Source organism: Phycodurus eques, chromosome 4, assembly GCF_024500275.1.
Source record: "Phycodurus eques isolate BA_2022a chromosome 4, UOR_Pequ_1.1, whole genome shotgun sequence".
Lineage (NCBI taxonomy): Eukaryota > Metazoa > Chordata > Actinopteri > Syngnathiformes > Syngnathidae > Phycodurus > Phycodurus eques.
In genome coordinates this window covers 19,226,892-19,244,450 of record NC_084528.1, presented here as the reverse complement: position 1 = coordinate 19,244,450, position 17,559 = coordinate 19,226,892, and the positions used below count along the sequence as shown (strand labels likewise).

The 17,559-nt window shown below is 40.7% G+C and overlaps 2 protein-coding genes across 5 annotated transcripts; one reads left to right on the top strand and one right to left on the bottom strand.

Annotated features, from left to right (window-relative positions):
* Positions 1-204: 204 nt before the first annotated feature.
* kel (Kell metallo-endopeptidase (Kell blood group)) lies at positions 205-12,957 on the top strand. Of its 4 annotated transcripts, none has more exons than XM_061674435.1 (17): positions 205-353; positions 2,146-2,464; positions 2,545-2,769; positions 2,861-2,982; positions 4,236-4,394; positions 4,458-4,529; positions 4,603-4,791; positions 6,257-6,417; positions 6,497-6,761; positions 6,838-6,936; positions 7,005-7,028; positions 7,443-7,549; positions 7,781-7,870; positions 8,550-8,617; positions 9,271-9,425; positions 9,496-9,585; positions 10,509-12,957. In XM_061674435.1, exons 1-17 carry the CDS (start codon positions 300-302, stop codon positions 10,653-10,655), a joined length of 2,346 nt encoding a protein of 781 aa, XP_061530419.1. In that variant the 5' UTR covers positions 205-299; the 3' UTR covers positions 10,656-12,957. The 4 variants fall into 4 exon arrangements, 3 of the variants coding, with proteins under 3 accessions (XP_061530419.1, XP_061530418.1, XP_061530420.1); XM_061674434.1 differs by having other exon boundaries at positions 7,005-7,082; XM_061674436.1 differs by lacking the exon at positions 7,005-7,028.
* Positions 12,958-15,021: 2,064 nt separating this feature from the next.
* emg1 (EMG1 N1-specific pseudouridine methyltransferase) lies at positions 15,022-17,487 on the bottom strand. Its single transcript, XM_061675659.1, has 5 exons — positions 17,323-17,487; positions 16,959-17,060; positions 16,437-16,578; positions 15,463-15,668; positions 15,022-15,388 (listed from the first exon to the last, which is right to left on the bottom strand). The coding sequence occupies exons 1-5, from the start codon at positions 17,470-17,472 to the stop codon at positions 15,275-15,277; spliced, it is 714 nt and encodes a 237-aa protein (XP_061531643.1). The 5' UTR covers positions 17,473-17,487; the 3' UTR covers positions 15,022-15,274.
* Positions 17,488-17,559: the final 72 nt, after the last annotated feature.

Here is a 17,559-nt window from a genome sequence, read left to right as displayed (position 1 = left end):
TCACTTTTAATAGATACACAGTGGGAGTATCCAATGTTGCAATGTGGAACCTTGTTTGTCTGCACTTCACAGACTACAATGCATCATGCATATACGAGCCCACTAACTGAATATATTATCTGTGGTGGAGCGGAGAGTTGTTTTTTTCTTGAGTTTTTTTTTTTTTTTTTTTTAATCAGTTTGGCAAGAGAAAGACCTGTGTGATAACAGCAGATAAAAAGCTGAGATGACAGCTGTGTGACGAAGGATGTGGGGGTGGGGGCGAAGGTGAAGCACATGTAAGACATCAGATGTAAAACATGGACTACGCCACCAAAGACATCCACATGCTAAGAATGAGTGAAACTCTTGAGGTAGGACCAAAAATATTGCATATATTTTCTATTTAGAGTTTATGTCAGTGTCTTGATTACCTTCGCAAACCCACAGCGCAACACTTCTACACAGAGTAAAGTGTGTTTTTTTTCTCTTGTATTGGCCTCTGACCATAACTACCAGTAAACAACCCTGACAGAGGGTGCAGTGTTTGACAAACCACTTCCTTCCTTTAGTAAACACCTTTTGAAGTGCATTCAAATACTATTTTGACTCTTTGCATACAACCCCCAATTCAATGAAGTTGGAACGTTGTGTAAAATGTAAAAAAAAAAAAAAAACAGTACGATGGTTTTTAAACCATTTTCAACTTGTATTCAATTAAATACACTACAAAGACAATATATTTAATGCAGAAACTGATTAACTTTTTTTGGGGGCGGGGGGGTTTACTCATTTGGACTTTGATGCCTGCACATGTTCCAATAAAGCTGGTCACCTTTCCTTTTAACAACACTCAATGAGACTTTGGGAACTGAGGACACCAATTGTTGAAACTTTTTAGGTGTAATTCTTTCCCATTCTTGCTTGATGTACAACTTAAATTGCCCAACAGTCCGGGGTCTCCGTTGTTGTAGTCTGCACTTCATAATGTGCCACATATTTTCAATGGTAGACAGGTCTGGACTGCTGGCAGGCCAGTCTAGTACTCTCACTCTTTTACTATGAAGCCAAGCTGTTGTAATACCTGCAGAATGTGACTTGGCATTGTCTTGCTGAAATAAGCAGGCACATTCCTGGAAAAGATGTTGCTTGGATGGCAGCATATGTTGCTCCAAAACCTGTATGTACATTCCAGTATTAACTGTGCCTCCATAGGTGTGCAAGTTACCCATGCCATGGACATTAACACACCCGCACACCATCACAGATGCGGGCTTTTGAACTTTGTGCTAATAACAATCCACATGGTCCTTTTCCTCTTTGGCCCGGAGGATGCGACGTCCATGATTTCCAAAAACAATTGAAAATGTGGACTCGTCAGACCACAGCACAAGCTCGGGCCTAGAGAAGGTGGCAGTGTTTTTTAACTTGCATTTGTTTGTAGCGGCAAACTGGGTTAACCGACCGTGGCTTTCTGATGTGTTCCTGAGCCCACGTAGCAATATCCTTTATATGATATCAATTTTTAATGCAGTGCCGTCTGAGAGATTGAAGGTTGACGACCATTCAATATTGGTTTTCAGCCTTGCTGCTTACATACAGAGATTTCAGATTCTCTGATGATTTTATGGTCTGTGGATGATGAAATCCCTAAATTCCTCGCAATTGCACCACGCTCTGCAGTGGTTGGAGCTCCTGGGTTGTGTATCCTCCGGAGAGACTTTCTCTGGCTTTGCACAAGCTCTTGCTCTGGGAGTTTGGTGATTTTGTTCGTAGTGGTAGTAGCAGCAGGCTTTCCCCTGTGTGGTTTGTCAAGAACAGATCCTATTTTGAGAAACTTGCCACGAATAACGTAAACGCGTTGAGCAGTTTGACAGCTTCTCAAACTGGCGGTGAACTGCAGTCAGGAAAAGAGAAGCTTCTCACCAGGTAGTAAATTTGCAACGCTGCTACAATGTCAGTTAGAGAGTCTTGGACAAGGGAATGATATGCTTACGAGAACTAGAAAACCTAAGCTGTCAAATGGTGATGGCTTAAACCTTGTCCGAATGATGTCTGAAACTAAGCAGAAAAAAGAAGTGTATAGGTGACTTCTAGGATGCTGTATATATTTAAATAGCATCATTGCTATTGTTAAAGGATTGTACTGTTTCATATACCTTATAGCCTGAGTTATCAGCGGGGCAGTCATCACAGCCAGAACCCGAGAGGGTACTTCATCCCCCAGCTCTGTTACAGCTGAATCTCCCCAATCAAGACCCCGCAGAGGCCCAGCCACAAACCGAACTGAAGCTTCAGAAGTGGCCACCACAGCGACAACAAGAGCCCGACCTTGAGAACCAGCAACCCAATGAACGAACTAAACCAGCGTGGATAAAGCGCAGTTGTACGCTCTCTCTCCTCATTCTGGGTTTCTGTTTGTGCGCTATTTTCCTTACTACTTATTACTCTCTTCGTCACGGGAACCAGAGCCAGGAAGTCCTTGGTGGGCCCACACACACACAAAAACACCTTGAATGTAGATTTTGTCCATTGGTCTAATTTGTCTTCCACTCCTTCCTGTAGTCATTCCGTGTGACTCCCCAGCCTGCCAGAGAGCCTCAGTCCATCTCTCCATGTCTGCAGACCCCTTCACACACCCCTGTGACTACTTCCTGTTCTCATGCAGATCCAACAGACCTTCGCCTGATGTGCAGGGGCAACAGAGAGAAAAATCCAGAAGAGACATAAAAGAAAAGAGGACACTGGACAGAAAGACTGAGCTTCTGCAGTATCTCAGGGAGATTTTGGGTAGGGAGTCTTAAGCCACATTTCATGATTTAAAAAAAAAAAAAGGAGAGACAATTAAGTAGCTTTTTCACTTTATTGTGCCAATTTTCAGAATCAAATGATGGGCTTGCAAGTTCAGCTGTGCAGAAAGCTAAAGGGTTCTATCGCACCTGTTTGGACACCAAGTCCTTGGATATTGCGGGAGTGGAGCCTTTCCTCGCACTCATCCGCAAAGTGAGTCAATGAATACACAACAGGTGTCCCTCAAATAATAGTGGCCTCCACTGTGATAGCGAGTGCATTGTCCAAATAGACACAGACAACAACAAAAAAAACAATGAAAACAAATTTTGTTTGAATGTTATATTCCAGTGTTAACAACAATCAATAATATACACATTTTCCTCTAACAAATGGTTGCAATGTCAGTGAAAAGTGTAAATGCATAATAGTGTCAAACTGAAAATGTGTCATTCTATTCTGTTCTGATGGCAAAAACACAAAGGAAACGATGCATATAATCTAAATCCATCCATTTTCCGTACCGCTTATCCTTACTGGGGTCGCAGGTGTGCTGGGGCCTATGCCAGCTGACTCTGGGCGAGAGGCGGGGTAAACCCCGAGCTGGTCTCCAGCCAATCGCAGGGCACACATAAACAAACAACCATTCGCACTCACATTTACACCCACAGGCAATTTAGAGTCTTCAATGAACCTACCATGCATGTTTTTGGGATGCGGGAGGGAACCCGACTACCCAGAGGAAACCCACGCGGGCACGGGGAGAGTATGCAAACTCCACACAGGCAAAGCCGGGATTTGAACCCCGGTCCTTAGAACTGTGAGGCGGATGCCCTAACCAGTCGGTCACCATGCCGCCATATAATGTAAGTAATAGTTATTTTTTGGGTACCGGTACATTGAATTCACTGGACTTCTCCAGGTTTGCTACAAATCATTATTTCTATCGTTCAGTGTGTCGAAATATTGCAGATTTTTTTTTTTAATATTACCATCATGACTATTTCTATCCTGATCACAATTGTGTAGGGTGCATCGGCACACTTTTATTTGAGTGATACAATGTAATATGTTACAATTACAATAGGTGTTACAAATATTAAATATGGTCTGGCATCTATGGTAAAGGTAGTAAAATTGTGATCATTAAAACTGATTATTTACTTTCTTTCATTTTTTTGGTATTAATTATACATAAAATCTATATCATAATAACTATGATAATTTGATATATAAAGTTTTAAGTAATATTATTTGTGGGAACAAAATTAAAGCGATACTATTATGGAAAACATTTACTGTAAAAGTGCATTTGTACTAGTGGAGGTCTACCTTTTTACCAAAGCCTTACCTCATATACGTCGTATTTTCTGCAGATGAGTAACTACAAAAAGAAGTACCACTATTATATTTACTTATTTCCTCTATATTCACACTTGTTCTTTGTTCTTTCTCTGTGGTTGCAGCTTGGAGGTTGGTCAGTCTCAGGCCAGTGGAATCAGACCGACTTCAACTCCACCCTCAGCGTGCTGATGAGAGACTACGACACCTTCCCTTTCTTCAACGTATACGTCGACGAAGACCCTACGGACACGGCTGGCAAGAGGACCAAACGATACATACAGGTCTGTCTTATGAATTCACGTTGCCACGGGAACCCCGTGTTTACGCCATCACTGTGCCGACAGATCGACCAGCCTGACCTGTTGATCCCTATTGAATGGAACAACGAGACTGAGAAGACTCAAGTTACAAGGGAGGTTGGTTAAATGATAAACTCGCGGGTCTCTATGCTGTGATACTTACACACTGTTGCTCCTCATCCTCGCATAGACGCTGCTTCCTTTCTTGGCTTTATGCGATAGGCACCTGGCGCTGCTGGGGGCCCCGCCGGGCAGCGGCATTATCCACGTTGGCGCATTCATCTCGCTGTCTTCAGAGCTTGCTGTGGCCGAAGCACCTCTGAGCCACCGCAGCTCCAAAGGGCAGCTCTATCAGCGCTTGACCATCAAGGAGTTACAGGTGAAGGCCCTGGCTACGGGCATTGCATCTGCTAGTATTTTACCTCACTTCAATGGATTTGAAACACACATTTTAGACATACACTGGGTAGCAAAAATAGGCGAGTAATTGACACCTACCCAAAAAGGGTTGTAATTGCCTAGAGATGCCACAAGATGGCAACAAAGGACTTTTTTTCTATTTGACAACGCTACGGCCTTTGCGAGTTGACAACTTATAGAGTTAACTTTTCGTGGTGTTATTGGAGTCTTTTGGGCATTCTTTTTGGACCTCTGCAGCATTTGCGTAAAGCCACCACTTCCTAATGTCACAATATACAGTACACATAGGAAAGGGTTTTTGATTAAGAGGAAGTTTGACTTGCTTTATCAAAATAACAGAGTTGATGCACTAGCTATTTTAGGGTGTGTAAATTTAGCGTAGTACAAACTACGTCCTAAATCTCAGCTGCTGTAGATCAAGTCCATATCACGCGCTCATTTCAAGCTCCAACGTTAGTTTGTTATTAAATTGATCCTACAGTATATAAAGAACTGGATTGTGTTTTGTGTTTGTTGAAAAAAATGTGGCCTATGTACACAGAGAAACAAACTCTATTTTACATAGTAGCAGCCTTTAAGATCCAAGACTGAACTAATTTCCCCTGTTTTTAGTCAAATTGGGCAGTGTTCCGAGGTAAATTTCAACTAGTATTTTGCTATGTTTAAATTTTTCTATTGAAAGTTATACTTTCATTTATTAGATCATAGGTTATGTTCTTAATCAATTAATTAATCGCACATAACGACCTAACCTAACGATCGATTTCCACTACACTTGTGTCACAGTTAAGAATTTTGTGCATGGCGGGCGTTCCTATGTGGGAAAAAATTTGTTTTTCGAATCTAAAACAACTTGGAAGTCAACCAATGTCACAGAAGGGATTGTGTTTGATGTTGAAGCTTCCACTGTATGTTGATTATTACACAATTGTATCATGGTACTATTGTTGGTGCCTTAGTAAAGTATCCTGATTATTTCATATTATAAGTTACTCTGCAAATAGTTCTAAGGGGTTTAGACTTTATTCCATATTCTGTACCCATGGAAAAGACACACAACAATAACCTTAGGGTCCAATAGAGGGGGTTCTCGTTTTTCGAGGGTAGCAACATACGATGTTTCGAGGTTACAAATATTGCACGATGAACTACTTTGTGCAGCGGTGAAAGAATACTTCTTCACGCGGCACAAGAAGGCACGTTCAATTACTGCCGTACTTAATAAGTGCTCGAAGTATTTTTCATACTGTTAACTGTAATTATGACTTTACTACTGCCTCATTAATGACAGACCACGGCGTGTTCCGACTTACACATTTGAATCATGTTTCTGCCCTACTCATAGGAACTGAATTTAAGCCCCTGTAATTATCCAGATTGGGTCCCGTGCTGTTGTATTCATCTCATCCCATGTATATCCACAGCATAAAGCCCCAGCTATTGACTGGTTGGGTTGCCTGCAGGCTGCGTTCCATTCACAGCCACTCTTTGAAGACGACCACATCCTCCTGCACAACCTGCCTTATATCGTGCAGATGTCCCACATCATCAGCAACTGGATGAGCGGGCACGAACTGAGCTCCAGGTACTGTAAGTGAAGCACAATGCACCGTCTCTCACGCGCGTCCCGTGCTTAATCTCCGACTCCCTGTCCTTCTGCCCAGCGGCCCCCTCCACACGTTCATGGTGCTCAACTTGCTGCACACCCTACTGCCCGCTCTGGACTCAAGATTCTCAGACACGCCGAATAATTTGTCAGCGGATCTGGGTGACACAGGAGTGAGGCAACGCAATCTTCACTCAAAAACAAACGCTTTGAGTGAGCTCTTCACAGCGGCCCCTCGCTGGAAACGCTGCGTGCTGGAAACCGAGCGAGGATTCAACGGGGTTCTGGCACATCTGTTTAGAGAAGACGTCACTGGCAGAGAGGTGAGGAGACATCGCACGGACGTCACGAGCGCATTAACCCGAGATATATCTACTGAACCCCTTTGTTGTTGGACAGGCAGAGGAGCTTAGTAAAAACATCCTGTCTTCCTTCAAGTCACAACTGCACGAGCTCAAGTGGAGCGACAAGAAGACTCTCCAGTTTGTTATGAATAAGGTGATTTAGGACATACGTTTGTTTTAGAAAATGAACATGGATATAAATGACAACTTTTCTGCCTTTAGGTTCAGTCCGTAACTCCAAGAATTGTGAGTACAAAAGAAAACTCTAGTGAGGCTGAGCTTGACCTGCTTTATTCAGAGGTAAATTAATTTCCAAAATAGGCCGCTCATTCTGGAATTAGTAATCCGAGTTATTTATACATTTCCTTTCTTTCAGTGTACTGCATGTAAAAAGCCAACATACCCCTGTTCATATGACATGTTTTAGGGATTTAAAAAAAAAAATGACCAAGATAAATCATTTCAAAACATTTCCCACCATTAATGTGACTGGTAACCTGTACAACTCTAGAAATCTTGAAAAAATATATAACATTTTCAATAGGGGAAAGAAAAATAAATCTGCCGTCTGCATTGTACCCCAAAATGCCTTGGCGAAGTCCCGAAGTGTCCAGAAATGAAGAATATCATTGACCTCCATCCACTCTTATGCAATTACAGGTGACCATCAGCATCCACAGCTTCTTCTCAAACTACCTGCAGCTGCTGTCCTTATTGCAAAAGAGGCGCAGTGGACTCTTGCATGCGGACAGTGATGACGCTGATATGTAAGTTTCTCATTTTCAAAAAATGTAAATATCACACGGTGTGTATTCATACTTGCCCTGCCATTGGCTGGCAACCAGTTCGGGGTGTGCCCCGCCTCCTTGCCCGATGGTGGCTGGGATGGGCTCCTCTGGTGAGGAGACGCGGCTCAGAGAATGAATGAATGAATGAATGAATGGTTGGATGGATGGATGGATTCATACTAAAATTTGCAGTTGATCTTTGCTTCTAAGTCTACCACCATCTCCATCTCTTCTGGGCAATGAGCTGATCATTCCCATGGGAATGTTTATCCCTCCTCGCTTCCATCCCACATACCCAAGGTAAGGAATTATTGGAGTTAGCTTTTGTATAATGATGTTCCATAACATTTTAGATTTTGGGGGTTTTCAAAAAATATCTCAAATAAATGTGTTTAGGTCAGTTTAATAATTATACTAATCAAAAAGCTGAACTCAAAGATCTTTGATTTATTTTCATGTACTGTACACAAAATAAATGCCTGTTTCCCTCAAATATTCTTCACAAATCCAAATCTGTGTGAGTGAGCACTTCTCCTTTGCCGAGATAATCATATCCACTTCACAGGTGTGGCGTAACAAGATCCTGATCAGACAACATAATTATGGCACAGGTGTGACTTAGGCTGCACACAATAAAAGGCCACGCTAAAATGTGCAGTTTTACTGTAGCAGGGGGATCCAGTAGGGTCAGAAAACCAGTAAGTATCCGGTGGGACCCTTTTTTTCTCACACAGTGCAACCCCAATTACGATAAAGTTGAACGTACAAGGAGACTTAATGATGTTAACGGCTCTATTTCATATGTGGGATCGAATAGACTAAAATATAGAAGAAATAAGTACAAGAGTACAGTTTGCACTGGCCTCATAAATGGATGCGTACATACAGTACCTCAAGGTCTTGGCAGGCAGCTTGGATGTTGTCCAGTGTGTGCATTCGTGAACCGTAAAAGTGACACTTTGATTCCTTTATTAAACAGAGCTATGAATTACGGCGTGATGGGTTTCCTTCTGGCCAAAGACCTCCTTCACGTGCTTCTACCTGACAGTAAGAAAGCTTTAGATCAGGAGTGTCAAACTCATTTTAGTTCAGGGGCCATAGTCACCCCAATTTGATCTCAAGTGGGCGGGAGTATATTCATGGCCTAATAAGCTATAAATAACGGCTATTCCATATTTTTCCCAGTTTTAAGGTGAAAATAATTCCAAGTACATTTGGAATATATTCACATCTATTTATTATAATCTTGTTTGCAAATCATGTGAACAATCTGAAATTTCAATTCAATCTCAGTCGGAAAAACCTTTGTAATTTCAAGTGTTATGAATCAGGTTTTTCATTTACATGTGAGCAACTTCAAAACAGATCAAAGTGGATCTATACTGTATATATACTGTTTATAAAACAACTTGTTAGGGTCTAGAAATAATTTTAAATTTACATAAATTCCCACGGCCATCTGGATATCTTGACAACCATGCAACCATACAAACTACGTAAAGTGGTAACGAATCAGAAAGAGGATGCAGTTATCCGCTTTTGTTTTAAAAGTTGTAGTTGTAGTTAGTTAATGAGTTCTCTATCCCCACGGGCCAGATTGGACCTCCTGCCAGGCCGGTTCTGGCCCCCGGACCGTACGTTTGACATCAGTGCTTTAGAGGCAAACGTAAACACTCCATTTTTTGGTTTTGTTTTTGTAGTTCACGCCAAGAGTGCAACGGTGGGTGCTTTGGGGCAGTGTGTTTGGTCAAGCTACCGCACCGTGACCTACAAGGACAGTGAGGCGCTTCCGCTACCTGCAGCTCAGCAGCAGGAAGTGTGGGTACACTATTCGGCACTGCAGATAGCGCTGAAGGTCAGAAATCAGCAATTTTTACATTTTTTACTGCACAAGTGTAAGACAGTAACAGTGATTTGTTTGACAGGCATATCAGAAGAGTCTGAAGAAGCAACCGGCAGATACGTCCATCTCAGGATTCTCACGCACTCGTCTGTTTTTTATGGCATTCTCTCAGGTACTTCACTTCTTGCCTCTTCATAGGGCTGGGCGATATCGGCCTAAAATGGCTCTTTTGCTGTTTGTTTTTTTTCCCACAAAAATCCGTTTTATGATTGTAATTGTCCCTCCCCCTTTCGCTTATAGAGGAATTTGAATTTATTTATTTTTTTCTTCTGGGATTTTCTTTATTTTTCAAGCATTGAAATTGTCTATTTCCAAGCATTAACTTACATCAACTTCCATACAATTAATAGAAATAAATATTTATTCTGATTCAGCTTATATTTTGTGTTTCTTAGCAGGAATTAAAGTTGCCCGTCGCTGTTTTGAAAAATAGTCGCTAGAGGGGTCTTTTGTGTTCCTTCGCAAAAAGTTTGAATTCCCTCAAAAGGTTTTGACATCTGCGCCTCACATACACACAGCAACAAAATACATCCAAAGTATTTGAGAGCATTTGCTATCTATCAAAATAATCATGTTGTGCGTTAACCATCTCTCTCCATGGTGAATTGTAGATTTCATATTAAAATTTGATCGATATTTGCCCCACACAAACAGTGGCAAAATCAAATCTTAAATGACAGACTAATGCAAGAAGCTGATTACAGTAACGTTTCAAACACGTTACATCAATTGCCACCATCTACGTTTTAACTTTTAGTTTCTTCAATGTTCCCTTGAATTTTGTTTATCCGAAAGTTGACCCAGAAGGACAGTAACATGCAAAAAAGTGTTGCCTCGCAGTTTTTTCAAAACTTTGAGAGGGAAAGCAAAGTTGTTGTTTTTTTTCTTCAGTATCACCTTAGGGGAACTGTTGAAAAGTTGTTAAATATTGTGACAGTCGTAAATTTAACATCCCGACACTCTCAATTGATATAAAATCGATAAATCAGACCAGACCTGCCTCTTCATCGACTCACGTGTGTCCTCGTCCCGCAGGTCAACTGTGACGCTGACCAGTATCACCACTTGATGCCTCTGGAGCCGTCCTTCCTCATCACAGCCATCTGTGCCAAATCTCGTCTTTGCCCCCCAAACCTGCAATGCCCTAAAACAACTCCGCGACATTCGTCGCATGGATGCTGAATATGTTTGAAGGACACATTATGCTTTTTTTTTTTCACAATTTAAAACAGTTCTCTGGTGTCTTAATAACATATGTCTATGTCTGAAGATCGAGAATTATACACTTTACAAACCCCATACCTTGCCTTGACGAAAATAGCCCCTGTTCTGCAAGTGAGCCAGCCCTCATCCCACCCCACAAACTGCTGAGCCAATAGCAGGTCTGGCTTTCATTACCGTGATGACTGGTGGACCGGATCTCGACAGGCGAGTGAGCATGTTCCAGCTCGATAGCGAGTGCTACTAATGGAAGCAGAGCCCAGTGTGGGACAAAAAGCAAGTGCCCTTAGGGACAACAAAAGCGTTTTAACTCGTGGAGGCATCAGTTCATACACTATATTGTGTGTATGTGGTGCATGGACACATTGTCAAACCCCAATGCTCAACTCAAAATCAAATCTGCACTTCTACCCCACTGTTATGTACAGCAGGGTGTAAGTGCAGAATTTCAAAGTTGATGGTTGGGAACTCACACCAGAGACCCAACTATTTGGACACAAACAATAAAAAGTCAATTTTCCATAATATGGCAACTTTTTGAACAGTACAGGTAAATCATATCCTCCACTGCGCTGTAACATTGTGTATGTACAAAGGCAAACTGTTGTTGCATTCATACAAGTGATGTATACAGTAAGTACGGAACGTATTCAGACCACCTTAAACTTTTCACTCTTTGTTATATTGTAGCCATTTGCTAAAATCATTTAAGTATTTTTTTCCCTCATTAATGTACACAGAGCACCCCATATTGACAGAAAGAAACGGAATTGTTGAACTTTTTGCAGACTTATTAAAAAAGAAAAACACAACTATTCAGACCCTTTGATGTGACACTCATATTTAACTCGGGTGCTGTCCATTTTTTCTGATCATCCTTGAGATGGTTCTACACCTTCATTGGAGTCCAGCTGTGTTTGATTATACTGATTGGACTTGACTCCCTTTCTATATAAGACCTTAGAGCTCACAGTGCATGTTGGAGCAAATGAGAATCTTAAGGTTCCTAAGAGCACAGCGGCCTCCATAATCCTTAAATGGAAAACGTTTTGGGAGACCAGAACCCTTCCTAGAGCTGGCCATCCGGAAATACTGAGCAATCGGGGGAGAAGAGCCTTGGTGAGAGAGGTAAAGAAGAACCCAAAGATCACTGTGGCTGAGCTACAGAGATGCAGTCGGGAGATGGGAGAAAGTTCTAGAAAGTCAACCATCACTGCAGCCCTCCACCAGTCGGGGCTTTATTGCAGAATGGCCCGACGGAAGCCTCTCCTCAGCGCAAGACTCATGAAAGCCCGCATGGAGTTTGCTAAAAAAACACCTGAAGGACTCCAAGATGGTGAGAAATAAGATTCTCTAGTCTGATGAGACCAAGATACAAAGTGTTGGCCTTAATTCTAAGTGGCATGTGTGGAGAAAACCAGGCACTGCTCATCACCTGTCCAATACACTCCCAACAGTGAAGCATGGTGGTGGGCAATATCATGCTGTGGGGGTGTTTTTTCAGCTGCAGGGACAGGACGACTGGTTGCAATCAAAGGAAAGATGAATGCGGCCAAGTACAGGGATATCCCGAATGAAAACCTTCTCCAGAGTGCTCAGGACCTCAGACTGGGCCGCAGGTTCACCTTCCAACAAGACAATCACCCTAAGCAGACAGCTAAAATAACGAAGGAGTGGCTTCAGAACAACTCCGTGACTGTTCTTGAATGGCCCAACCAGAGCCCTGACTTAAACCCAATTGAGCATCTCTGGAGAGACCTGAAAATGGCTGCCCACCAACGTTCACCATCCAACCTGACAGAACTGGAGAGGATCTGCAAGGAGGAATGGCAGAGGATCCCCAAATCCAGGTGTGAAAAACTTGTTGCATCATTCCCAAAAAGTATTAGCTCAAAAGGGTGCTTCTACTAAATACTGAGCAAGGGGTCTGAATACGTATAGCTGTGTGTATTTCAGTTTTTATTTTTTAATAAATCTGCAAAAATGTCAACAATTCCGTTTTTTTTCTGTCAATATGGGGTGCTGTGTGTAGATTGAGGGAAAAAAATTAACTTGAGTGATTTTAGCAAATGGCTGCAATATAACAAAGAGTGAAAACTTTAAGGGGGTCTGAATCCTTTCCGTACCCACTGTAGCCTACATAATGTGTAAAATGACTATTTTTGTATGTGAGCCTTGTTTGAGTGCTATATTAGTCGCACAGATATGTTTGGTGTTTATTTGTGTTCTGTTGAAAAATAAACTGTCGAGGTACATTCAGTGAAAAATTAGCTCTGTAATTCCAGCCTGGGGACTGGGGGGCGGGACTTACCATTATGTAAACATAGGCATTTGCCTTGTATTCTGGGATTTCCTCACACATCTCATAAAAATTGATTAAAATTGAGTTTTTATGATTGAAAGCAATTAGTATTGTAGTCTGAAATCAGATGCTTAAAAACATTTTTAAAAATGGCAACTGCTACGGATGCGTCAAATGCAAGGCTAAGTTTGAAAGCAGTCAGCTCACTGATAATCAAACGCATGATACGGTACTTTAACCGGAAGTGATGTGACTATATGCAAATGATACACAACGTTTTTCTTTTTTTTTTAATTCTCTTATCTTTATCTCAGTGTTAGTGGCTGAAATAAATAATTTAGACTTTGGTTAAATTATCAGAGGTGGGTAGAGTAGCCAAATATTGTACTCAAGTATGAGTACTATACTTTAGAATAATATGACTCAAGTAAAAGTAAAAAGTATTAATTTAAATATTTACTTGAGTAAGAAAGTACTCAATGAAAAAACAACTCAAGTAAGGAGTAACTTGTGAGTGACTTCTGATTTTTATTTTTTCAATCCGAACCTGAACATCAAATAAAATTAAAAAATAATATTATATTGGAGTCGACACACACCTGCCACCATTTAAATTTTTAACTGCCCAAAAACCAACAACACTTGCATTGGGCCCTACAGAAACATTATTTGCTTTATTCGCTTAAATAATTTCATGATGAAGCCGTTTGCTTCAGACTTAGTGATTGTGTGTGTGCGCGACACCATAGGATAGGGCTAATGTTGCCAAAACAGCAATAGAAACATCTGCAATTTACCGCAAGGTGTTTTCTCAAGTTAGAAGTGGGCTGAAATATCCAAGTTTGGGCAGTCACAATTTAAGAGCTACATGACAAACCTGTTGTTTTTTAGTCTGTAAACACACTCGCATGGCTGCCCCCCCCCCCCCCCCCAAAATGAGTTAATTTGATTGGCTCGCAAAGGCTACGCGCATAGTCATGTGACTGTCTTGTGTCGTCTGATTGGTGAATAGGAATCAAATGACAAGTGATTCCGTTTGATTGGCGCAACGGGCGCCCTATGCGGAAGTCGAAGATGGAGGACTTTAGCTAACTCAGGAAGTACTTCAGAATTTTCTCAAATTTAAACTTTTTAGTTGCTGTTGAACATTCAAAATCTTTGCATTACACTAGGTATGGAGGTATGCTTCTCAGGAGTCTCTTGATTGATTCCCCAACATTTTGTCGATTGTATGTGCCTTTCCAAGCTGAATATTAAACAATTGGGAACCTAGGGTTTATGCTTCTGTGGTAGCTCAGTATGAGGCCACGACTGAAAATGTATTACAAATGTAACTTTTAACATGTGAATCTTCAGTATTCTCCTAGTTTTACTGTCAATACTGCTAAATTATGTTTGAAAACATGTCTTATGTGGCTGTATTACCTTCTACACATAAAATATATTCCAATGACTGCAGAACGATTTGGCATTTCTGACACTAAATTTGTCTTAATTCCTGTTGTTCTTATCAATGTATCAGTACTCTGCTTGCTCCTGAACAAAAAATACCAACTTTATATTGGACTAATCTGCTTTTACGGAGGGCTACAGAAATCTGATATTTAATGTTTAGAGACTTAAATTTGTACAATTTTAAGTTAAACAAGGTCTCAACGATTAATCGAGTATATTCAATGTTTTATATTCATAGAACGTTTTCTTTATATAGCTATTGCACTGTTAAAGATGATTATCTGCAGATATGTAATTGCTGTATCAGCAAAAATATTACAAAGTTGAATTGCTCAGTTGAGTTACTCTGCTATGCCCACCTGTAGTATGGAGTGCTAGTATTAGTAGACCTGTGTGGCATGCTCAAAATGTATTTTTAACTGCCCCTTTACTTAAAAATTACACATTCATTATGTACTTAAGGTACTTTTTATTCCTCCCTGTAAAATGCTCCTCATAAACCCTTTATGGACCTGGATATAAAAAAAAAAAAAAAGGTTGAATGTAATGACTTGTGGAGTCAATGAAAAAAAGACATTTAAACATTTGTATTATTAAAAACACAAATTCCTTGAAATTGATTCAACAGGAGAAGATAGTCTTCTGTGCAGATATCATCATTATAGAAAAATGTCTGGGTAATAAGATTACCATCATACAAAAACAGGATCCATGTAATGTCCATGTGTGGGAAATTTGGTGCACCACTTCCACTGTGTGCAGTTAGTCTATACAAAAGGTTTGTGGATGTGTTTCTGCCCAGTCAGCAGCAGGCCAATGTTTATCACAAGACACCCCAAACTTCCTCAAAAGCCGAGCACATCTTGGCACAGGTGAGTGCGGCAGAGAGCGGGTAGTTACTGATAGACACGGTCTTCTCGGTGTAGTCAACATTCACCTGTAAAAGATGCTGATGAGTGAAACAAGCCTACATTCTGACTGGAGATGCCAAAAAAGGCCACTGTGACTCACCGCTCCATGTGCAAATGCTCCAATGACCACGGCCGCCGGCCCCTCTGGCACCACGGAGCGGGGGCACACGGCCTCTCCGGCGGAGAAGGAGGTGGAGATGCGCGGGCACCCGGGCGGCAGGTGGTCTGACACAGGATTTTTTATCATTTTCAGGAGCCTCTGATTACCGTCGGACGCTCGCACACTTAACTTGTGCAGCAGCTGAACTGTAAGTGGACAAAAAAAGTGGAAAGAACTCCATTTACTCATACAGCGGGACCTTAACTTACAAGTAGAGGTGCAACAATTAATCAACTAATCGATTATCAAATCGATAATTGTTCATAATCGATTAATCGTTTAAAGACCTTAACATAAAATTGTACAAATCATCGGAATTTCAGCCTCTCAACAGTAAATATTAATTTGACATAATAAAGCAGCTCGATTATCTTACTCTTTCATTAAAATAAGACATTTGCAAACATTTTTACTTTGAAAAGAATTTAAACATTTTCTAACATGTTAGGGACCAAATGAGTAACTGAATCGTAATCAATTTATGTTTGTGCATTTTCTGCATTGTCAGTCTGAAATTTCCTGTTTTTAATAAAGGAATGTCAATTTAAAAAAAATTTTATTCATCCAATTAATTGAATTAAAAAAATTAACAGATTAATCGATTATTCAATCGTTAGTTGGAGCACTACTTACGTGCCCAACACTTGAGTTTTTAGATATTTTGCTTTGTATTGTGAGCTGGTTTCAGACGCGCTGCTGATCGAGTGAAAGTAGGAAAAAAAAAAAAGTCACTGATGCAATTTCCGCCATTTATTGAATGGGACAAACAGTCAAACACAAATATATAATTATATAAATAAAGCAAACAACGGCTCGTACCGTGAAAAACTGAGTTGGGGCACTCAAAAGTCAAGGTACAAGTGTATTTGACCAATTATTGTTATAAAAGTAATGTTTATTCAGTTTTCATTTACCCATAAGGCCACAGAAGCGCGAAAAGGTTCTGGGGATGCGCGTCTGCGGGTTGATCTCAATTAGTGCGTTCTTCTCAGTGTGGATGTAAACCTGCAGCAGGCCTGCTCTGTTCAGTGGACTGTCCATCAACATGAGCAGACACTAGTGGAGGAAAATCTCATGTTTAGATTATCGCAAAATGCTTGTGTGAATGTATGCGCACACATGCAGAACATAATTTGTCAACCACATCATTCATGTTAGTATTATTCAGCTAATTGTTTATAATTCCCAAGACCCCATTTTCTTTAAGGCGGTGTTGCCGAAACCACCTCAATATTTATTGGGTTTACGATTGTCAGAGTAATGCTGACTCATTTGCAGGATACAAAACTATCAAAATACCCTATATATATATATATATATATATATATATATATATATATATATTTAAAAAATAATAATAATAATTCAGTGATTACCGTATGATGCTTTTGAGATTCACTCCTAGGGTATAAATGGAGATGAATAAAAATTATTACCTGATGTGTGATATCTGGTCTAACATTTCCTGGATTTCTTCCACTTTTGATTATGATGTTTTTGTGTTGGTCGCAGTTCAACAGCTCAAAGGTTTTGCCAACCTGTAATATTTGAAAACATTTCAAAACATCTAAGCAATCATTCATTTACTTCAACACAAATTTAGTATGTCATAACACATCCAATTACCTAAAGGTGTATATATAGTTAACGAAAAAGATGTAGTGCATACAATTTAGTTAAATACAACAAATGTATTGTTCGCACCAGTTAAAACACACAAAAAAACCTTTTTATCCCCAGTTGAGTTAAAGCAGCTATGACGACTACGCAACAAACTGTAGGACTTGGCCTTAGTTTTACCTTGACTGTCTCCAGCGATGAGCCCTCCAGAATGACAACCAGTCGCCTCTCCGCCATGCGATCGTGCAGGCTGCGGAGATGTTTGGCAGCTTTTGGTTCATATTCGTCCAAATGTTCGAGGCCACGCTTCTTCCCGTTGGCGGCCGCCATCTTGCCTTCTCCTGTGCCCACTATCCAACGGTCGCACGATGTGTACGTCACTACGGGAATGCGCAGTCCCAAATAAGTATTTCCCTT

Bases quoted from the DNA above. Each gene is read 5' to 3' on its own strand.
- kel (XM_061674434.1), top strand. From the start codon at position 300: ATGGACTACGCCACCAAAGACATCCACATGCTAAGAATGAGTGAAACT. The intron at 7,871-8,549 runs GTAAGGAATTAT...TTTATTAAACAG, and splicing joins TTCCATCCCACATACCCAAG to AGCTATGAATTACGGCGTGA. The intron at 9,586-10,508 runs GTACTTCACTTC...CTCGTCCCGCAG, and splicing joins TTTTTATGGCATTCTCTCAG to GTCAACTGTGACGCTGACCA.
- emg1 (XM_061675659.1), bottom strand. From the start codon at position 17,472: ATGGCGGCCGCCAACGGGAAGAAGCGTGGCCTCGAACATTTGGACGAA. The intron at 16,579-16,958 runs GTAATAATTTTT...TTCCTCCACTAG, and splicing joins GACCAGATATCACACATCAG to TGTCTGCTCATGTTGATGGA. The intron at 15,389-15,462 runs GTGAGTCACAGT...CATCTTTTACAG, and splicing joins GAGCATTTGCACATGGAGCG to GTGAATGTTGACTACACCGA.